Source organism: Bufo gargarizans, chromosome 4 (assembly GCF_014858855.1).
Source record: "Bufo gargarizans isolate SCDJY-AF-19 chromosome 4, ASM1485885v1, whole genome shotgun sequence".
Lineage (NCBI taxonomy): Eukaryota > Metazoa > Chordata > Amphibia > Anura > Bufonidae > Bufo > Bufo gargarizans.
In genome coordinates this window covers 287,070,383-287,092,335 of record NC_058083.1, presented here as the reverse complement: position 1 = coordinate 287,092,335, position 21,953 = coordinate 287,070,383, and the positions used below count along the sequence as shown (strand labels likewise).

The 21,953-nt window shown below is 41.8% G+C and overlaps 1 protein-coding gene across 1 annotated transcript in view; it reads right to left on the bottom strand.

The window, feature by feature from the left end:
• AFG1L (AFG1 like ATPase) overlaps nucleotides 1-19,731 on the bottom strand; it is a 138,605-nt gene extending 118,874 nt beyond the window's left edge. Inside the window, exons 1-2 of the mRNA XM_044292093.1 lie at nucleotides 19,571-19,731; nucleotides 14,286-14,509 (exon numbers count right to left, since the gene is read on the bottom strand). Coding sequence (XP_044148028.1) covers nucleotides 14,286-14,509; nucleotides 19,571-19,709 — 363 coding nt within the window. The 5' untranslated portion in view covers nucleotides 19,710-19,731. The remainder of the gene's footprint in view (nucleotides 1-14,285; nucleotides 14,510-19,570) is intronic.
• Between the last annotated feature and the right edge of the window lie 2,222 nt (nucleotides 19,732-21,953).

Below are 21,953 nucleotides of genomic sequence, written 5' to 3'. Positions count from 1 at the left end.
AGTCATTTTTGTAACATAACTAATTTGTGTAACTAGCCTAACAGCCATCTTTCATATAACGTTATATTTTAACCATATAAAAATAGAAGATAGCAGTTTGTAATGTAGAAAAAGGAGGTACACCGTATATATAGATGCTTTATCCAATAAAAAAAAAAAAAAGTAAATAATCTGTCATGCTACAATATGCCAGATGTGAAATTATAAGTGCTTAGCAGACCTTCATTAAATGTGCAACATCTGCTTTACGCTGCAGCTGTAGACATTGTGTTGCTAATTTTGTGCCTTTTTTTAGGTGTTAGTTCCAAAAACACTATGATTTTCAAACTATTCTTGTTTCTGTGATTATAAGATATACTACACTGGGTTACAATTCATTTAGACCAAGCACATGGACAATTTTCTCCTGGACACCATATTTAAGAATGCCTCAAAACAGTAACACACTTAAATACATATTTCAGCTATGATAAATGATATTTCAGTATACACCTCAGGAATAGGAAATGTGAAGTTTACTGTAAGTTTTCACAGTGTTTTGTTTAAATGAATATTCAAGCAAGAAATTAGTAGAACTCGTCAAAACTTGAGACACAAAGAAGTAGGTTTTCCATGATCTAAAGTTTTATGCTTTAAAGGAGTTGTTGAATAAAGACCACCATTTTCAAGTCAATAGCGACCACGACATCTGAGCAGTTAGAAACCATCCGTCATCCCATTTCTACACACCGGGCGCTGATGGGTTGCTATGGCAGTTCTATGCCAGTGGCCTACGGAAGTGCTATGTATGGAAGCCTTATAGAAATACAGACAGGCAGGAGGACTAACAGTGCATCACATAATGCCTTAAAAATGTCAGAATTATTGATTTTATTCATCCTGCCTCCTAAGCAAATTAATAAAAAGTTATCAAAATCTTGTATGTACCCAAAAGTGATAGCAATGTCATGGCAAATACTCAACACAGCTCCATTAATTGAAAAATTAGCGCTGCTCAGGTAAAAGCAGTAGAGCCCCTGTGCGTCGCTACTCAGAGCAACGTTGCAGGTGCAAGACTGACAGGGTCAGGCAAGATGTCTGGTCCTGTCAATCAAGAGGGAAGGGTGAGTCAATCAGTACAAATTAACTCGCTCATCTCTAAAGTGACCAAAATGTCATATGTACACCACAATGGGAAAGCTAAAGCTTTTCCCACAAAACACATGCCCTCACACAGCTCTGTCAAAATCAAGCTCCGGGAAAACCCATTTAACCAAGCGGCAGGGCATCACAACCTTGGTGCCCTACTGCAGAATGGCAGAGGGGGAGGTTCCTGCTCCAGCTAGTTACCTTACAGGCAAATACAGGATTTGTCAGGAGGAGGGCAGAAATGGCTCATCTCTTGAGACACAAAAAGAGGAGAGTTCCTTATATATTTCTCAGTTGTAGTTTAAGACAAAATTAGATCCAAGGAAAGGATAAGAATAAGGGCAGCCAACACACTGAGATTATGCCGAGCCTGTCAACATTTTTTAAAGGGGGCTCCAGCCGCAAGCCCTGGTTACGTTCTTGACTTTGCTGTAGTGTACCCACCAGCAATCTGTGACTCTTCTGGGAACTGGGCCTGGGAAACTGACAAGAAAAATGGACACCTCCTTTCAGGGTTTAAGGCTGAAGTATGTAATAATCCTTAAACTCTGAACCCCAGTCCAGCAGGCGCCAAACTTGAGCATCAACTTATATGGCAAGAAATGTAAAATAAGTGTTCCAGTAAAGTAATTGGCCCGAAACTATTTTTTTTTTACCTATCCATGGTATGCTGTGGGGTCCAACAGCTGAGACACCAAACATTATGATAGGTGATTAATGTTGGGTGTGGGCCAACCTCTTTAATGTGCTGAATTCCAACAAATTCTGACCTCCACAGCTCTTATCACCCTCTAGGACAGGCATGCTCAACCTGCGGCCCTCCAGCTGTTGTAAAACTACAAGTCCCACAATGCCCTGCTGTAGTCTGATAGCTGTAGGCTGTTCAGGCATGCTGGGAGTTGTAGTTTTGCAACAGCTGGAGGGCCGCAGGTTGAGCATGCCTGCTCTAGGACAGGGATGGCCAACTTGTGGCTCTCCAGCTAAAACTACAACTCCCACCATGCCCTGATGTAGGCTGATAGCTGTAGGCATGCTGGGAGTGTTAGTTTTGCAACAGCTGGAGAGCCTCAGGTTGGCCATCCCAGCTTTAGGATTTTAAATGGAATCTGTCGCCAGTCCTTTTCTAAAAATACCTGTTAATCAGCAGATACACGAGCCCATGCATTGAATTGCTTTGAGCAGTCTCCAATCCACAGCATTGGAAAAAAGCAGTTCATCTTCCAGAGGCCCGAGTGAGCTGCAGCTCACCAATGTAAGAACATCACCGTTCAGATCCCGCTGGAGATTCCCAATAGGGATTTTTTACATAAACGCCAAAAAGATGCAACAAACCCTCTAACGCTTCATTGACATATGCATCGGAAGCTCCATTAGGGGCCTCTGTTGCAGATCCTGTTAAAAGTATGGGACAAAATAGCGCAGCTGGCTTAGCTATTTTGTCCAGTAAAATGTCAGATTTTCTAAGGGAAACCTGAAGGATCCTATTATAGTCGATGGGGTCTGAGAGGTAGGGCTTTTTCCAGTGCTTGTATTATTTTCATTGTTCTTCTCCTATAATGAAGCAGAACAACGGAACTAATCAACTGTGATGTGAACGAAGCCTTAGAGGTGATAAACTAGGCATACAATATATGCATTTGATTATTTCTTGGATATCACCAGTAAAGATAATTTGTCTTTGGTCAGGAATAGAAGCCACAAACAATCATAAAATATTTTACTTATTCATAGAAGATTGGCAGAATTTATAGTTAAGCATCATGCAAATATCCAGTCATGATCAAAATCACAGGAAGAAAAATGCATGTGCATAATTTTGCTTAATGAAGATGAAAAATATCTCACATCTGAGGTCACTTTTTAAAAATAATACAATAATGTTCTTTGCAAAGTAAATCAATCATCCTGTGGAAAGTCTTTAGAAGATGATAACACTTTTTAAATAAGTGAACAAAATCTGACATAGATCTCATGCACATGACCGTTGTTTTGGTCCGCATCCGAGCCGCAGTATTTGTGGCTTGGATGCGGACCCATTCACTTCAATGGGGCTGCAAAAGATGCGGACAGCACTTCTTGTGCTGTCCGCATCCGTTGAGCCGTTCCGTGGTCCAGAAAAAAATATAACCTGTCCTATTCTTGTCCGTTTTGCGGACAAGAATAGGCAGTTATAATAATGGCTGTCTGTGCCGTTCTGCAAACTGCGGCACGCACACGGACACCATCCGTGTTTTGCGGATCCCCAAATTTTTCGGACCGCAAAACACACAACGGTCGTGTACATGAGGCCATACACTGATAAGCAAAAGGGTAACAAAGGTTTGCATTTTTGGCTTTCCGCCTCCATATCTCACCATCCACCACAGCTTCGACCATGAGACTACCATCATTTTATAGACAATCATCTTGGCTATCTCATACATAAATTGGACTTGCAACTATTTAGCATATGATAAGTTATGCAGATTCTTGTCATGTAACTGCATTGTTGGAACAATCTTTTTCTTCTTGTATACTACAAATTACAACATGTTTTCACATTCTCTAATATCTCAGTGTGTTATTAGGTTGATTCCCAAGTGAAAGGTCACTGGTTTGAATCCAGGAGTAGCCATAAAGATTTCCCAAGAAGAGAGAAACAGAATCATCCAGCTCATCGATAGCGGCATCTCGGCCAAGAAAATTGCATCATGTGAGTGCTATGACAGTTGGAAGAATACAAAATAAAGTCTGTCCATCAATTCCAAAACCAAGAGGTGGACGTCCAGGCAAAATATTGGAGTCAACAAGTCGGCTCATCACAAGGTCTATCAGTTCTGGCGCTACAAACACAGCAGTGGAGGCGGCTCGTATGCTTCATAATAGTGAGATCACAGACGTCCATGCAAGTACAGTGCAACACTCATTACAAAAGTCTGGAATGGTGGCCCGAAAAAAGGTGAAGAAGCCTAAACTTCAATATTGTCATAAGAAGCGTCTGCTCAAGCTTGCAAAAAAGTACAAACAGTAGACAGTAGAAGATTGTAAACGGGTAATTTGGAGCGATGAGATGAAAGTCACAAGACTGATTTTTGATAATGGGTCTGGAAGAAACAAGGGAAAAGGGGGCTAATGGATTGAGAAATTTAACTGTCAAGTCCAATGGAGGAAGTCTGATGATATGGGGTTGTTTCATAACTAAAAGGCGTTGAATACTTGCCCAGGATCAATGGTGGTCTTAATGCTGAGCTATATGCGAGTATCCTACAAGACAAATTACTTCGTACACTCAAGTACTATAGGTATGAAAAGGATGACAGTGTTCCAGCAGGACAACGACCAGAAGCATACATAGAGATTGGCAAATAAATGGTTCAATGACAATGAAGTGGAGGTGCTGGATTGGCCCCCACAGCCCCCAGACCTAAACCCAACACTTGTGGGCAGTGTTTAAGAAAAAGCTGTATTAATACCCAAGTGAGTCGACCAGTATGCACAACATTGGGAATGTGTAGAAGAGACTTATATATAGCCCAAAATTCAAGACCCACACCTAACTATATCATGAAAACCAACCAGAGATAGTGGGTCAATAAAGTACAAAAACACATATCAGACTAAAATAATCACAAAATAGCATAATTTTATTGAGAATCACATAGAGACATGATTAGCACAAGCCACAAAAAACTATTAACACAGGCCATAATACATTTAAAAATTAAAAACCAAGAGGACCGATGGTGGGCTGTCGGTATATGTTGAAAAGTGCAATAGTCATGATTGGTCCCTAAAAACCACTATGGCTCAAAAATTCATATGCGCATATATACAACACACACCTAACCATGTGGGTGATAATACACACCACAAGTGGTGACTGTAGCAAAAAAAGACAATAAAATATAATAGACACCTAGCAAATACTGACCAACCAAACTGGTATACCGCACACGACCACCACCAGTCCACACATGTGGGGAGTGGACTGGCGGTGGTCGTTTTTTTTTCCACATTTTTAAAGGTCTGCGCATGCGCAGACCAGAAGAACGGATCCGGCATTGCGGTATTTTGAATCCGGCACTAATACATTCCTATCGAAAAAAATGACAAAATAAAAATGACAGATCCAACATTCAGGCAAGTGTTCAGTTTTTTGGGCCGGAGATAATAGCACAGCATGCACCGGTTTTATCTCCGTCCTGAAAAGTCAAAAAGACTGAACTGAAGAAATCCTGAACGGATTGCTCTCAATTCAGAATGCATAAGGACAAAACTGATCAGTTCTTTTCCGGTATTGAGCCCCTGTGACGGAACTCTATGCCCAAAAAGAAAAACGCTAGTGTGAAAGTACCCTTAGAAGGTGTTGGAAGCAATGGTTACATGAGGTCAACAGGTTACAGTCAGCCCAAACAGACCACCATTCGATTAGCCGACAAGCACAAGCAGCTCTCAGTTTCATTGTCCATCATCCAGACACAGGTAGCACCTTCATTACACAGCCCTGTCTCTGCCTGGACCATTTCTAGGAGCCTAGCTGAAAAAGAAATTGGCATCATGGCATCCATTATGTATCCTGCCATTGAACAGCTGATTAGCATGGGTGGGGGTGCTGGACCCCTGCCACTCAGCAGAGACAGGCCATCATTCTTGGTAAACAGGATCATGGTGCTGCACTGATTTATATTCCTATACGTAGAAGAAACCTTGCATTTGTAACTTTATTCTTTAACAGTCCAGTATTTTTTTTTTTCTAAAATGTATGATTTCCTTTTCTTGGATCCATCATTATCTCCTTAAAGAATCAGGGACAAACGATTCTAGCCAGAATTTGCTGTATAATTATTTCCTTAAAAAGCCCTAGCATTATATCACTTTCCACAAGGAACACTTCTGTGTTAAAGTAGACCACTTCATCGTCTGAGAACATTTTCTTAAGAATTAAGCACTGAACTGCCCAAGCAATGTAAATTGCAGTGATTCTATCAAAATTCACTGAATGTAACTTTTTTTCCCCCCAGAGTGAATACTGAAAAAAAGAAACTCCCATAGAGGTTTTAGGATGAAAAGTTGGAGTACTGTAGCAGTATAAAAGACCCTATTTTACGAATATATAAATTAAAGGGGGTTTCCAGGCTTCTGATATTAATGACCTATCAGGATAGGTCATTAATATCTGATTGGGTCCAACACCCCACATCCCCACTGATCAGCTGCTCCCTGCAGCCTGGGGTAGGAAGCAAAGCGGTGTTCAAAGAGTAGCGGCCGTGTTGGGTTACTGCCGCTGACCTCCCATTGAAATGAATAGGAGTTGAGTTGCAGTAACCCAACACGGCCACCACAATTTGAACGGAGCTGTGCTTCCTGTTCCATTTACAGTGCTAGTTCCAGCACTGGAGGATGCAGGGAAGAGCTAATTAAGGGGGTACTGGGTGTCATGCCCCAATGATTGAAAATTGATAACCTGTACTGAGAATAGGTCATTAATATCAGGAGCCTGGAAAACACCTTTAAAGGGGATGGACAATTTCTTAACATTTTGGCTTTGTTGTTTGCGGCACCTTCAAATGACGTCATATAGTTGGTGCCATAGCTTCATCCACCCTTTCATTCCGCACCGCTCGATCCGGTCCTTCATTGTAGTGCGCACATGCAGGAGGAAGCATCCTGAGCATGCCCAATATACGCCTGCTCCGCTTCTTCATATGTCTGACTGTGCAGACTCCCAGGTCAGGGCGATACCCAGTGTATGATTAACTTGGGTGCTTCATGACAAATTCACCCGACAACAGATACAAGCCTACAATATTGACTGGCACAGGGCTGCTGGAACGTGTAGTGCAGTTTGCTCACACTGAAAGCTAACCTTACATAGGCCATGCTACCCTCTCTGAGAGCAGGATGAAGTAGTAACAAGCCCACTGATTTCAGCCATCATCCTTTCCTGGTCTTTTTAGAAAACAGATGATCCCGGCACTCGATTTCTCCAATATGCTTTTATTACATAGGAGGCGTTTCTGCCTGTCCAGAGCATTTGTCAACTATAGTAAAAACGCGTCCTATGTAACAACTGAAGTCATGCCCCGCTACAAGCCAGATTGCTAACCAGATCTCCTATTTGTTATCAACCCGTTCCAGACATCCGCCAGATCTTTATAACCCCTTGGACACCGGAGTCTTTTTTTCGCTTTTGCGGTTTAAATTTTCTTTCCTGTCATAACTTTTTTATTTTTGCATTCACATAGCCGTATAAGGGCTTGTTTTTTGCAGGACAAGTTAAACTTTCTAATGCCACCATTTATTATTGCATAGGAAGTTAAAAAAATAAAATAAAATCCAAATGGGGTGGAATTAGAATTTTTTTTTAAAAAAAATCTATTCCGCCACAGTTTTTGTTTACGACGTTCACTATGCGGTAAAACTGAGTTGTGCTCTTCATTCTCCAGGTCAGCACCAATACCACATATGTATAGTTTTTCTTGCATTTTAATACTGAAAAAAATATATACATTTTTATTTTATTTTTACACTGCCATATTCTGACCCTGGTAACTTTTTTATAGTGATGTCTACTGAGCTGTGTAGGGGATAATTTTTTGTGAGACGACCTGTAGTTTTTATTGATACCATTTTAGAGTGTGTGTGACCTTTTTGATCACATTTTATTAAAATCGGCAATTTTGATATTTTTTCCGTTATGCCATTCGCCGTATGGGATAAATATTTTTATATTTTAATAGTATGGGCGATGCCCATGATGTTTATATTTATTTTTTATGTATTTATTTTTTATTCTAGGGAAAGGTGGATGATTTCAACTTCTAAAAATTTACATTTTATGTTATTTTTTTTAACATTTTTTTATTTTTTTTGTAGCCCCTCTAGGAGGCTACAATATGCAGTATTCAGATTTCTTACAGCTTATACTGTATTTCCATAGAACTACAGTATAAGCTGTTATCCTATGTTGGCCTGCCACCTGATGGCCAACATAGGAACCACAGTTCTGATATGCTGGGTCTCTTCAGAGAGACTCAGCATATTAGAAAAAATGAACAGCTTCCTTAATCGACGTATGGGGAGTCAGTCTTTTCACCTTTTAGATGCCGTGGTCGTTCTTGACCAAGGCATCTAAAGGCTTAAATGCCTGTGATCAGCATTATTGCCGGTTGCTGACATGAGCTGCGGGCCCCTGCTATTTGAAACAGCAGAGACCTGCCGGCTATGGCGCCCACTGCACGCATAGGCTGGTGCCATGTTTGAAGACCCTCCCAGTGCTGTCTATGTATGGCACTGGGGGCCGAAGGGTTAAGGGGTTTTGTCATTTCAGCAAATTGCATTAACTTACTATGCATAATAAATGCTAACAACTTACTAATGTACTGTTATTGTCCATATTGCTTCCATCACTGGCTGATTTTTCATCACATTATACACTGCTAGTTTCCATTGTTACAACCATCCTGTAATCCAGCAGCAGTGGTCGTGCTTGCACACTATAGAAAAAAAGCACCGGCCTATGTGCGCTCCTGCAGTCTGGGCCACCAGAGAGGCCAGCACTTTCTTCCTATAGTGTACAAGCACAACCACCGCTGCTGGATTACAGGGTGGTCGTAACCATGGAAACGAGCAATGTATAATGTGATGAAATAATTAAGAGGCCAGAGATAGAAGCAATATGGACAATAGCAATACATTAGTAAGTGCCTTGCATTAATTTTCTCTACATGATAAATGCCACATGCTGAAGTGACACAACACCTTTAAAAATGGCATATTTTCTGAAGCTGAGTGGGCACCATAGCTGCCAAGTGCCTGGTGTTTTACATAGCAGACACCTAGTGGCAGAGTCCGCTATCACAAGTTTTTAACCCCTCAGATGTCATGCTCCACTGTCACCACTCCACCTGAGCTGTCAATTACTGAGAGCGCTATGCTCCTGGTGACCGAATGGATCCCTCACAATGAGATTGAAGGCCCCGTTTGGTTTGTAAGGCAGCCCTGGGCCATCTGAAGGCACCACTGCTTGCCTTAATGAGGTTTCTATCAAACCCTGCCACAGACAAGGCTCGATAGGAACTTTCTGATTCTCCAATAGACTGCAATGATAAATCATTGCAGTCTAAGGGAGAAGCGATCAGACGATCACGTTAAAGTCCCCTAGGGGGACCAAAAATAAACGTGAAAAAAATTGAGTTTTTAAAAAAAATATCAAAGCACCCTCCTTTTTATTTTAAAAATAAAAAAAATATAATAAAAATAAAGATCATTGGTATTGCTGCATCTCAAAATGCCTGCTGTATTGAAATATGAAAGTATTTATCTCAAATGGTGTAATGGGAAAAAAAAAATCGTTGCTTCATATCCCCAAAAAAATTCATACACATCTGAAAATGGCATCAATAAAAACTTCAAATTGGCCTGCAAAAAAATGACCCCCCACACAGCGCCATAGATGTAACTAGGGATGAGCGAATTGACTTCGGATGCTTCATCGGAAGTTGATTTGCATAAAACTTTGTTGTTATACTTTATAGAGCGGAAGGTCCGTACAGATTAGAATGAGCCGAAGGTATTACTTTGCGAGAGAGACTTTGTGTAACAACTTTGTGAATTAATTATTGCTGTTAAAAACCTTGATACCGAATTCGGGTTCGGTTCCAAGGTACCACTTGGAACCAAACCAGAGTTCGGTATCAAGGTTTTTTACAGTAATAATTCACTAAGTTATTACACAAAGCCTCGTGAGATTTCGGAAAGTAATAACTCCATACAGTATTACAACAAAGTTTTATGTAAATAGACTTCGGATGAAGCATCCAAAGTCGATTCGCTCATCTCTAGATGTAACTATAAAAACTTATCAGAATATGGCAAAGCTAAGAAAAAAAAAAAAAAGAAAAACGTGGGGTCTGTAGGCGCCGCTCAACTCAGTTATGTGCCGAATCCGTCATTTCAGTTCTCCTGCTCCTAGACGGAGCATGAGAACGGAAAGGCTGAACGGTGATGTGAACTCAGCCTAACAACTTATGGTTCCCTGTGTAAAGTGTTAAGTATACATTGTATATTTTGGCTCCTATGGCACATTTACATTAGACTACAAATAATAGATATAAAAAAATAAAATAAAAAAAAATTAACATTTACGGACGTTTATCAAGACTGGCGTTTCCATCTCCAGGGCTGGTGTATACTTCAGCTATAACTGACGCCAGTTTCTAGCACAAGTTATAGTAAATCCAGCGGGCCATGCAAAACTCCACCCCTCCTGCCAAGTCTTGCTCCCTTTTCTTGCCACTTGAGAAAAGTGGCAAGAAGCTTAAAAAGTCACAAATTGCTGCACCATAGTTTGTGACTTATAGTGGCATAAATAGGTTGACAAATGTCCCTCATAGTGTGTGTATATATATATATATATATATATATATATATATATATATATATACACACACACATACATATACACACACACATACATACATACATACACAGTACAGACCAAAAGTTTGGACACCTTCTCATTCAAAGAGTTTTCTTTATTTTCATGACTATAAAAATTGTAGATTCACACTGAAGGCATCAAAACTATGAATTAACACATGTTTAATTATGTACATAAACTGAACTGTTTTATTATGTACATAACTGAAAATATGTCATATTCTAGGTTCTTCAAAGTAGCCACCTTTTGCTTGGATTACTGCTTTGCACACTCTTGGCATTCTCTTGATGAGCTTCAAGAGGTAGTCGACTGAAATGGTTTTCACTTCACAGGTGTGCCCTGTCAGGTGTAATAAGTGGGATTTCTTGCCTTATAAATGGGGTTGGGACCATCAGTTGCGTTGTGGAAAAGTCAGGTGGATACACAGATGATAGTCCGACTGAATAGACTGTTAGAATTTGTATTATGGCAAGAAAAAAGCAGCTAAGTAAAGAAAAACGAGTGGCCATCATTACTTTAAGAAATGAAGGTCAGTCAGTCCGAAAAATTGGGAAAACTTTGAAAGTGTCCCCAAGTGCAGTCACAAAATCCATCAAGCGCTACAAAGAAACTGGCTCACATGCGGACCGCTCCAGGAAAGGAAGACCAAGAGTCACCTCTGCTGCGGAGGATAAGTTCATCCGAGTCACCAGCCTGAGAAATCGCAGGTTAACAGCAGCTCAGATTAGAGACCAGGTCAATGCCACACAGAGTTCTAGCAGCAGACACATCTCTAGAACAACTGTTAAGAGGAGACTGTGTGAATCAGGCCTTCATGGTAGAATATCTGCTAGGAAACCACTGCTAAGGACAGGCAACAAGCAGAAGAGACTTGTTTGGGCTAAAGAACACAAGGAATGGACATTAGACCAGTGGAAATCTGTGCTTTGGTCTGATGAGTCCACATTTTAGATCTATGGTTCCAACCACCGTGTCTTTGTGCGAAGCAGAAAAGGTGAACGGATGGACTCTACATGCCTGGTTCCCACCGTGAAGCATGGGATGGTGTGGGGGTGCTTTGCTGGTGACACTGTTGGGGATATATTCCAAATTAAAGGCATACTGAACCAGCATGGCTACCACAGCATCTTGCAGCGGCATGCTATTCCATCCGGTTTGCGTTTAGTTGGACCATCATTTATTTTTCAACAGGACAATGACCCCAAACACACCTCCAGGCTGTGCAAGGGCTATTTGACCATGAAGGAGAGTAATGGGGTGCTGCGCCAGATGACCTGGCCTCCACAGTCACCAGACCTGAACCCAATCCCGATGGTTTGGGGTGAGCTGGACCGCAGAGTGAAGGAAGGCAAAAGGGCCAACAAGTGCTAAGCATCTCTGGGAACTCCTTCAAGACTGTTGGAAGACCATTTCAGGTGACTACCTCTTGAAGCTCATCAAGAGAATGCCAAGAGTGCGCAAAGCAGTAATCAAAGCAAAAGGTGGCTACTTTGAAGAACCTAGAATATGACATATTTTCAGTTGTTTCACACTTTTTTGTTATGTACATAATTCCACATGTGTTAATTCATAGTTTTGATGCCTACTGTGTGAATCTACAATTTTCATAGTCATGAAAATAAAGAAAACTCTTTGAATGAGAAGGTGTGTCCAAACTTTTGGTCTGTACTATATATATATATATATATATATATATATATATATATATATATATATACACACACACACACACACACACACACACACACACACAATGCCTTGCAAAAGTATTCACCCCCTTGACTTTTTTCGTCTTTTGGTACCCCACAACCTGGAATTAACATGGATTGTTTGAGGATTTGCATCATTTAATTTACAGAACATGCCCACAACTTTGAAGATGTATTTTTTTTATTTATTTATTATGAAGCAGACAACAAACAGGACAAAATAACAGAAAAAGTCAATGTGCATAACTATTCACCCCCCTATGTAGAGCCACCTTTTGCAGCAATCACAGCTGCAAGTCGCTTTGGATAAGTCTCTGAGTATGCCACATCTTACCACTGGGATTTTTGCCCATTTCTCGTTGCAAAACTGCTCCAGCTCCTTCAAGTTGGATGGTTTGCGCTTGTGAACAGCAATTTTTAAGTCTAACCACAGATTTTCTATTGGATTGAGATCTGGGGTTTGACTAGGCCATTCCAACACATTTACATGTTTCCCCTTAAACCACTCAAGTGTTGCTTCAGCAGTGTGTTTGGGGTCATTGTCCTGATGGAAGGTGAACCTCCATCTTAGCCTCAAATCACGCACAGAGTGGTACAGGTTTTGTTCAAGAATATCCCTGTATTTAGCACCATCCATCTTTCCCTCAACTTTGACCAGTTTCCCAGTCCAGGCTGCTTGATGATGTTCTTTGGGTGATGTGATGTGTTGGGTTTGCACCAGACATAGCGTTTTCTTTGATGGCCGAAAAGTTCAATTTTAGTCTCATCAGACCAGAGCACCTTCCTCCATACATTTTGGGAGTCTCCCACATGCCTTTCACAAACTCACAACATGCCCTTTTCTTTTTAGCTGAAAGTAATGGCTTTCTTCTGGCCACTCTGCCATAAAGCCCAACTCTATGGAGCGTACGACTTATTGTCGTCCTATGTACAGATAACTCAAGTCTCTGCTGTGGAACTCTGCAGCTCCTCCAGGGTTACCTTAGGGCTCTGTGCTGCCTCTGATTAATGCCCTCCTTGCCCGGTCTGTGAGTTTTGGTGGGCAGCCGTCTCTTGGCAGGTTTGCTGTTGTGCCATGTTCTTTCCATTTGGTTCTGATACAGTTGATGGTGTTCCTGGGGATCATCAAAGATTTGGATATTTTTTTTAAACTTAACCCTGACTTGTACTTCTCAACAACATTGTCCCTTACTTGTTTGGAGAGTTCCTTGGTCTTCGTGGCAGTGTTTGGTTAGTGATGCCTCTTGCTTAGGTGTTGCAGCCTCTGAGGCCTTTCAAAAAAGGTGTGTATATGTAATGACAGATCATATGACAATTAGATTGCAGGCAGGTGGACATCATTTCACCAATTACGTGAATTCTGAAGGTAACTGGTTGCACCGGAGCTTGTTATGGGCTTTCTAACAAAGGGGTGAATACATAGGCACATGCCAATTTTCTGTTTTCTATTTTTAAACAGTAGTTTTATTTATATATTTTTCTCATTTCACTTCACCAATTTAGACTATTGTTTTCTAATCCCTCACATACAATTCAGATTAACAAAACATTGAACTTAAAGGGAACCTGTCACCAGGATTTTGTGTATAGAGCTGAGGACATGGGTTGCTAGATAGCCGCTAGCACATCCGCAATACCCAGTCCCCATAGCTCTGTGTGCTTTTATTGTGTAAAAAAAAACGATTTGATACATATGCAAATTAACCTGAGATGAGTCCTGTCCCTGACTCATCTCAGGTTAATTTGCATATGTATCAAATCGTTTTTTTTTTACACAATAAAAGCACACAAAGCTATGGGGGCTAGGTATTGCAGATGTGCTAGCGGCCATCTAGCAACCATGTCCTCAGCTCTATACACAAAATCCCGATGACAGGTTTCCTTTAAGGCTGTAATGTAACAAAATATGGAAAAAGTCAAGGGGGTGAATACTTTTGCAAGGCACTGTGTGTATATATATATATATATATATATATATATACACACACACACAAATATACATCTAGAAACTTGTTTGCATGTCTGACCTTTGACAGTATGCCTTTGGATTCCTTTGTGTACCCACGGAGGGCCTCGTGAAGACTCTGCAAGTGCTGCATGACTCTTCTTTGGTGTTCATCTTTTCTTAGTACACACTCCTTCACCAGAAGGTCATAATGTTGAAGAGGCCCGGTACACTCTTTCAACACTTGGGAATTTGAGTTGATTTCATAGCTGGAGACAGAAGACTCTGCTAATTGACTAATAGATGCTGAAAGGAAAAAAAAGTGACAAATATTACTGAAGATTTTTAACAAATCATGTTCATACTTTCATGAGAGACCGAGTGTTAAAGGCTACAGACATCCCAACCATCTGCTCTATTAGAATATGAAGTGGATAACATGGATTATCCCATGACAAAGACACTAGTATTGACTGCCATGCACCGCAACTGAAAAAAAATGCATATACCACTTTTCAGAATTCCTACATACACACACAATTGATATATACAGTTGGCATTTCTTCGTTAAAAAAACAAAACACACCAAACAAGCATATAAAAAAAATAACCATGATGACTTCTATTAGGCACATTTTTCCAGTAAAGTATTAGACACCATTATAATAAAAAAAGGTGTCCATTATGTAACCAGTACTGTTTTTAAAGGGCTTCTGTCACCCCACTAAATGCATTTTTCTTTTGTCTACTTATAATCCCTATCCTGCCATATTGCCATACATTATGTTATTAATAATTTTCGTTCAGTAGATTTAGCCAAAAACATACTTTTATGATATGCCCTACTAGACGCCCTACTTGCTGGTAGAAAGGTAATTAGCATATCATAAAAGTAAGTTTTTGGCTAAATCTACTGAACGATTATTAATAACATAATGTATGGCAATATGGCAGGATAGGGATTATAAGTAGACAAAAAAAAATGCGTTTAATGGGGTGACGGAAGCCCTTTAATTTAGATTTTTAATTGACCATAAAAATGGAAATACGAGTGCAGATGTGAAGCTGGCCTTGCATAAATGATACCATAGCCCAAATTTACTAATCCTATAGATGGTAATAGGGTTTTACCGATATTATCGGCCAATATTCAGGATTTTCAAAGTTATCTGTATCGGCATCTATTTTGCCGATAACTAATCAGGAACAAGGATCGCGCTGCTCTCAGCGCGATCCGTGTTCCCTCAGCCGCACAGGGGAGAAGAAAGCAGTCCCTCCCTTCCCCCTGTGCAGCTGCCACTAATGAGAGAAGAGAAGAGGAGGGAAGTGGCTGTGGCCACTGCGCTACCAATGATGTTAACTCACTCATTTATTCAAATTCAACAGGAGGCGGGAGCTGGCTGCAGAATCACATAGCCGTACCCGACCTCTATGACAAGTAAGTTAACCCTTGCCGCACCTGAGGGGTTAACTGCTTTGGATCGCAGCTACCGCTCATAGAGGTCGGGTGCGGCTATATGATTCTGCAGCCAGCTTCCGCCTCCTGTATATGAATTAATGGGCGAGTTATCTTCATTGGTGGTGCAGTGCGCCCCACCCCAGTATTAAAAACATTAGTGGCACAGTGCGCCCCCCCACCCAGGACCCCCAGTATTAATCATTGGTGGCAGTGGCCACAGGGTCCCCTCCTCCTCAGTGGTGGTGCAGTGGCAGCTTCTGATCGGAGCCCCGGATCCTGGGGCTCCAATCGGTTACCATGGCAGCCAGGACGCTACTGAAGTCCTGGCTGCCATAGTCAGCTCCCTGCTGCTGTGTGTACTATGCACAGGGCAGAAAGGAGAGTGTGAGGTCCTATTCACCCTGATAGAGATCTATCACGGTGAATAGGACAAAGGTTCTAGCCCCTAAGGGGGCTAAAAGTTAAGTATAAATTAAAAAGAAAGCTTTACAAAAAAAATGAAAAAAGCTACACGTTAACAATAAACATGTTCATTTTCAGGAAATCTGTGTAGGAAATGTTTGTTTTTTCAAAAATGAAAATGCACAGAATATCAATATAAATTATCAGCCTGAAAGTTCACAGATTATCGGTATCTATATCGATCGATCCCTAGATGGTAAGTTTAGACCTGCACCAGATTTATCACAGGGGTCAGGCTTGATGATAAATGTGGTACAGGAATATGGAGTCACTGATTTGCTTACTTTGAAACTGAATTTTAAACTAGAATTATGGCCCAAATTTGGCACAAAATGTCACATCTTAAGATCTGACCCCTTTCCTGCTAAGCCCCACATCTTTGTCGAGCAAGTTGAAAATGAAAGATTTAATCACCAAAAATGATTTTAAAATGTTAAAAATAAAAATGTGCCTCAAACAATAGGTCATTTTCCTTTAAATGGAGTAATAACCACAATGTGATAGCTGGGATTATTGTTTGTCCCATACAGTTTGCATATTGTTGCTAGCACATTCCCTGTTTACATGAGAAGTGCTGACGCCAAATGATGACTTATGCCTGCATATAACATGCAATCATCCGACACCATTGCATTTGTCCATGTGGCAGCTGATCTCTGGGAATATTTCCAAAGGGCAATGAGTGTTCATACCAGAACTGTCCCGTAACAAGCAGTACATGTGAATTAGCCTCACGCCACATATACAAGGCAGAAAGGCCAACAGCATTGAGAATACTACTCATTTACAATCAGGGTTCCTTCTTGCAGTTTTGTCTTTGGTGGGGGTTTTTGGCCAAGAATTTTTTTTTATAAAAAATACCCGAATTGAGCAGCATTTTTGTAGCCTTTCGGGGATGTTTTTACCCTTATGATGTGTTTTAGGTGTTTTTTTGCATGGCTTCATTTTTTTTAGATTAATCTTTACACTCACCACAACATACAGTTATGTTGTGATGCCATGTAAAGAGTCCAGGGCAGGCTCACTTGGCCACAATGACTGGAATCGGGGATGATGCTGATCTCAGTCAATTAAACCCTACCAGATGCCACAGTCAATAGATCCCTGGGCTTCCCTCTGCCTTCTGATTGGAGCCCCCATGGCTAAATCGTCAGGCTTTGATTGGTTGCCATGACAGCCTGGGGCCTTCGGAAAATTCCCAGGGATGTCATGACTAGCTGCCTGAAAAGCCATGCCTTGTACAGTATCCCATAGACCGAACAGTATTCTATTGCGGTCTATGGGGACTAAAGATTACAGTGGGGGGGAAAAAAATAAAATATAATAATAATCTAAATTACCCCTTTCCTAATTTAACATAGAAAAAAATAAAATAAAAATAAGCTATAAAAATGTTTAAATATAATAATAGCTGCCAGGGATGAGCGAATCGACTTCGGATGAAACATCCAAAGTCGATTCGCATAATACTTTGTTTGAATACTGTACAGAGCGAGCGCTCCGTACAGTATTAGGATGTATTGGCTCCGATGAGCTGAAGTCATCACTTCGCGAAGTCTCGCAAGACTTTGCATAATAACTTCATAAATCAATTTCTACTGTAAAAAAACATTTCCCGAACTCTGGTTCGGTTCCAACGTAGCACTTGACTATGGTGAGACTGTTTAAAAACGTTATTTGTAAGACATAATAAATATATATTTGGTATTTACGTAATAGTACTGACCCACAGAATAAAGTCATCGTGTCAATTTTAGCGCACAGTGAACAACAAAAATGAAACTGCTATTTTTCAACGCACAAAGAATTTTTTTTCTTGTTTTCCAATAGTTCCATTAAGAAATAAAAATTGTCCTGCAAAAAACATGCCTTTTACGGCTATGTGAACAGAAAACGAAAAGAGTTATAGCTCTTGGAAGGAAATAATAAAAATGAAAAAATAAACAAATAAAATTCAGCCGTGTCCTGAAAGGGTTAAAGGTGTTATGTCATCTAGGACTTTGATCCCACCTCTGAGACCCGCAACTATCTCCAGAACGGGATCCTGAAAGTGAAAAAGGGCACAGCGTGCTCTCCAGTCATTTCTATGGGAGTTTAAAAAAAAATAGCAATGAATGGAGGGCAGCTGTGCATGCGCAGCTACTCTCCGCTCACTTCAGGGGTCCCAGATATTCCCCCAATGTCTAGGATAAGAAATATGTGCCCCCCTCTAATGTCATTTTCGCTGCAGAGCTTTATGGGGGGGGGGGGGAGGGGGTATTTAGCGGTTGCAGAAAATACTGATTACGTCCGTGTGCATTCTGTATTTTGTGGTACACAACAGCTGGCCCCCAATAGAACAGTCCTATCCTTGTCCGTAATGCGGACAATAATAGGACATGTTCTATTTTTTTGCGGAATGGAAATACAGGACATACGGAAACGGAATGCACACGGAGAACCTACCGTTTTTATTTGCGGACACATTGAAATTAATTGAAATGAAATTGCTTCCGTATACGGTCCGCAAAAAAAAAAAAGACGGAACGGGCACGGAAAGAAATTCTGTTTGTGTGCCTGAGCCCTTAGGGCTCTTCCTTTCAGTGTCCATTCCGTTTTTCTGGTGGACCGTATGCGGAACCATTCATTTCAATGGGTCCGCAAAAAAAAAAAAAGTCACTCCATATGCATCTCGTTGCCGTATGTCAGTTCTGCAAAAAAAAATAGAACCTGTCCTATTATTGTCCGCATTACGGACAAGGATAGTACTGTTCTATTAGGGGCCAGCTGTTCCGTTCTGCAAAATACGGAATGCACACATTCGTCATCCGTATTTTGTGGACCGCAAAATACATATGGTCGTGTGCATGAGCCCTTAACTGCAAATGACCCAGTTACTGACAGCAAGCAGAGACATGAGGGGGGGGGGTCATTGTTCTTGGCCAGTATTCTGGCACCAAAATCTGTTATTTTCCTCCCTTCTCCAAACCCTTTGCAACTTTTACAAAAAGTGGGTGATGTGGGCATAAAGGGGTGCACGGACCTGCCAAGTGCCCTTTAATTTTTGAGCATTGTATGCCCACGGATCTGCCCTGTATAAAAACAAGAAGTGCCAGTGTTGCCATTAGCAACCGATCTGACCACTGCCGTCACTTTAAATACTGCTCTGAAAACATTTAATTTGTAATCCAATTGGTTGCTGTGGGCAACGGCGACATATTCTTGGGCATATACTGGTTTATGCGCAGCCTCTGCTCATTTCAACAAGCTTTATTTACATAGTGCAGGAGCAGTCCGGTGCCAGTCTGCTGCATGCAAGGCGTTATGATCCGACCATCGGAATGGAACTGAAATCGTGCGATCCAAGAAGACAGACTTTCTGGATTTCATTTTCCCTGCCCTCATTCATTGTTTTCAACCTGCTAGTTTAACTGTCTAATATAAGAACTGCTGTAGAAGCCACTCACCCGCCGCAGTCCTCCATAGACTGGGCACCGGACGACGTGCCAGCTGAGCACACTGGGCACTACAGTGCAAGCTTCGCCAACTTCGGCAAACTGTCAATAGATAGCGCCAAGAAACCAAGGGCGCAATGGGAGCCGCCATGTTGGAAGAGGCAGGTTTCAATAACTTTATTGAGATAGCCAAAAGAGACGGAGGGAGACAAATATTGACACAGGAGCATGGAATAGGGCGAGGCCAGTTACTAAGCAACCCGATCGCAAGCACGAGTGATTCATGGAGTGTACTATGAGCAGCGCAGCCCAAATTATGATCAGGGTGATGGGATGTTTGGAAATTAAAGTTTATTTCATGTGTGCTTTTTTTATTTTTTTTATTTTTAAAGGGATTCTGTCACCAGTTTTTGACCCCCACATTCAAAAATATGGTTATGTGCATGGAGCTCTTGTGATTCCTAATGTGGTCTTATAAGCTAAATCTGTAGGCTCATTTAGTGTAAAAAACGTTTTATCTAACCTGTCATTCATCTCACTAAGGTGCCCAGGGGGATGCTCATGTCTTCCAGATGCCGCCCGCACCCGCCGCCGTTCGTGCCCAGCTCCTCCTTTGCTGTCATCAGCGCCGCCTCAGAATCATTTGCTACTCCTCCGGCTCTCCCTCACTCCCCCCTCCTTCTTCTCTAACATCCCGCGCGTGCGCACAGGCCTGTGCCTGATGCGCCCGTGCGGACTTCTCCGTTCGGCTTCACTGAGCGAAGTGCGCATGCGCCGGCACTTCGCTCAACCTCCCGATGACGGCAGCCTTCAGGTCATCGGGAGGTTGAGCGAAGTGCCGGCGCATGCGCACTTCGCTCAATGAAGCCGAACGGAGAAGTCCGCACGGGCGCATCAGACACAGGCCTATGCGCACGCGCGGGATGTTAGAGAAGAAGGAGGGGGGAGTGAGGGAGAGCCGGAGGAGTAGCAAATGATTCTGAGGCGGCGCTGATGACAGCAAAGGAGGAGCTGGGCACGAACGGCGGCGGGTGCGGGCGGCATCTGGAAGACATGAGCATCCCCCTGGGCACCTTAGTGAGATGAATGACAGGTTAGATAAAACGTTTTTTACACTAAATGAGCCTACAGATTTAGCTTATAAGACCACATTAGGAATCACAAGAGCTCCATGCACATAACCATATTTTTGAATGTGGGGGTCAAAAACTGGTGACAGAATCCCTTTAAGTTTTCAGATAGATCCAAAACAGGAGTGTAGAAAGGTATAGGTGTAGTTGTGCTTCTTTGTAGTGCCAAACAATGGAAAATAGTATTCAGATGTAAACTAATTATTAGGGTACTTTCACACTTGCGGCAGAAGATTCCGGCAGACAGATACGGCAATCCGGACGCAAACTGATGGCATTTGTCAGACGGATCCGTCTGACAAATGCATTGAAGTCCCGGATCCGTGTCTCCGGTGTCATCAGGGAAGACGGATCCGGTATAAATTTTTTTTTTGCATTTAGAAAAGTTTTGCGCATGCGCTGACCGGAAAGCCGGATCCGTTTTGCCGGAACACTTAATGCCGGATACGGCACTAATACACTTCAATGTAAATGAATGCCGGATCCAGCATTCCGGCATGTGTTCAGTATTTTTGGCCGGAGAGAAAACTGCAGCAGATACGGCAATCCGGACGCAAACTGATGGCATTTGTCAGACGGATCCGGATGCGGATCCGTCTGACAAATGCATTGAAGTCCCGGATCCGTGTCTCCGGTGTCATCAGGGAAGACGGATCCGGTATAATTTTTTTTTTGCATTTATAAAAGTTTTGCGCATGCGCTGACTGGAAAGCCGGATCTGTTTTGCCGGAACACTTAATGCCGGATACGGCACTAATACACTTCAATGTAAATTAATGTCGGATCCGGCATTCCGGCAAGTGTTCAGTATTTTGGGCCGGAGAGAAAACTGCAGCATGCTGCGGTATTTTCTCCAGCCAAAAAACGTAATAGGGACTGAACTGATGCTTCCTGAATGGAATGCTCTCCATTCAGAATGCATTAGGATAAAGATAATTTTTTTTACGGTATTGAGCTCCTGTGACGGAACTCAATACCGGAAAACAAATACGCTAGTGTGAAAATACCCTTAGGGTGCTTTGACATGCCGCAGATTTTATTGCAGAATTTTCTGCAAAAAAATCTAAAAATCCCTAAGGGCTGTTTCACACGAGCGGATGCCGTGCGTGACATCCGCTGCGTGAATGACAGCCAAGACCTGATGCAGACTGCAGAGGCACGGAGCAGTAACATGACTGATAATGCTCCGTGCCTCTCTGTGATCTCTTTACTACGAAATCACAGTGATAACTTTATCTCACTGTGATTTCGTAGTAAAGAGGTTA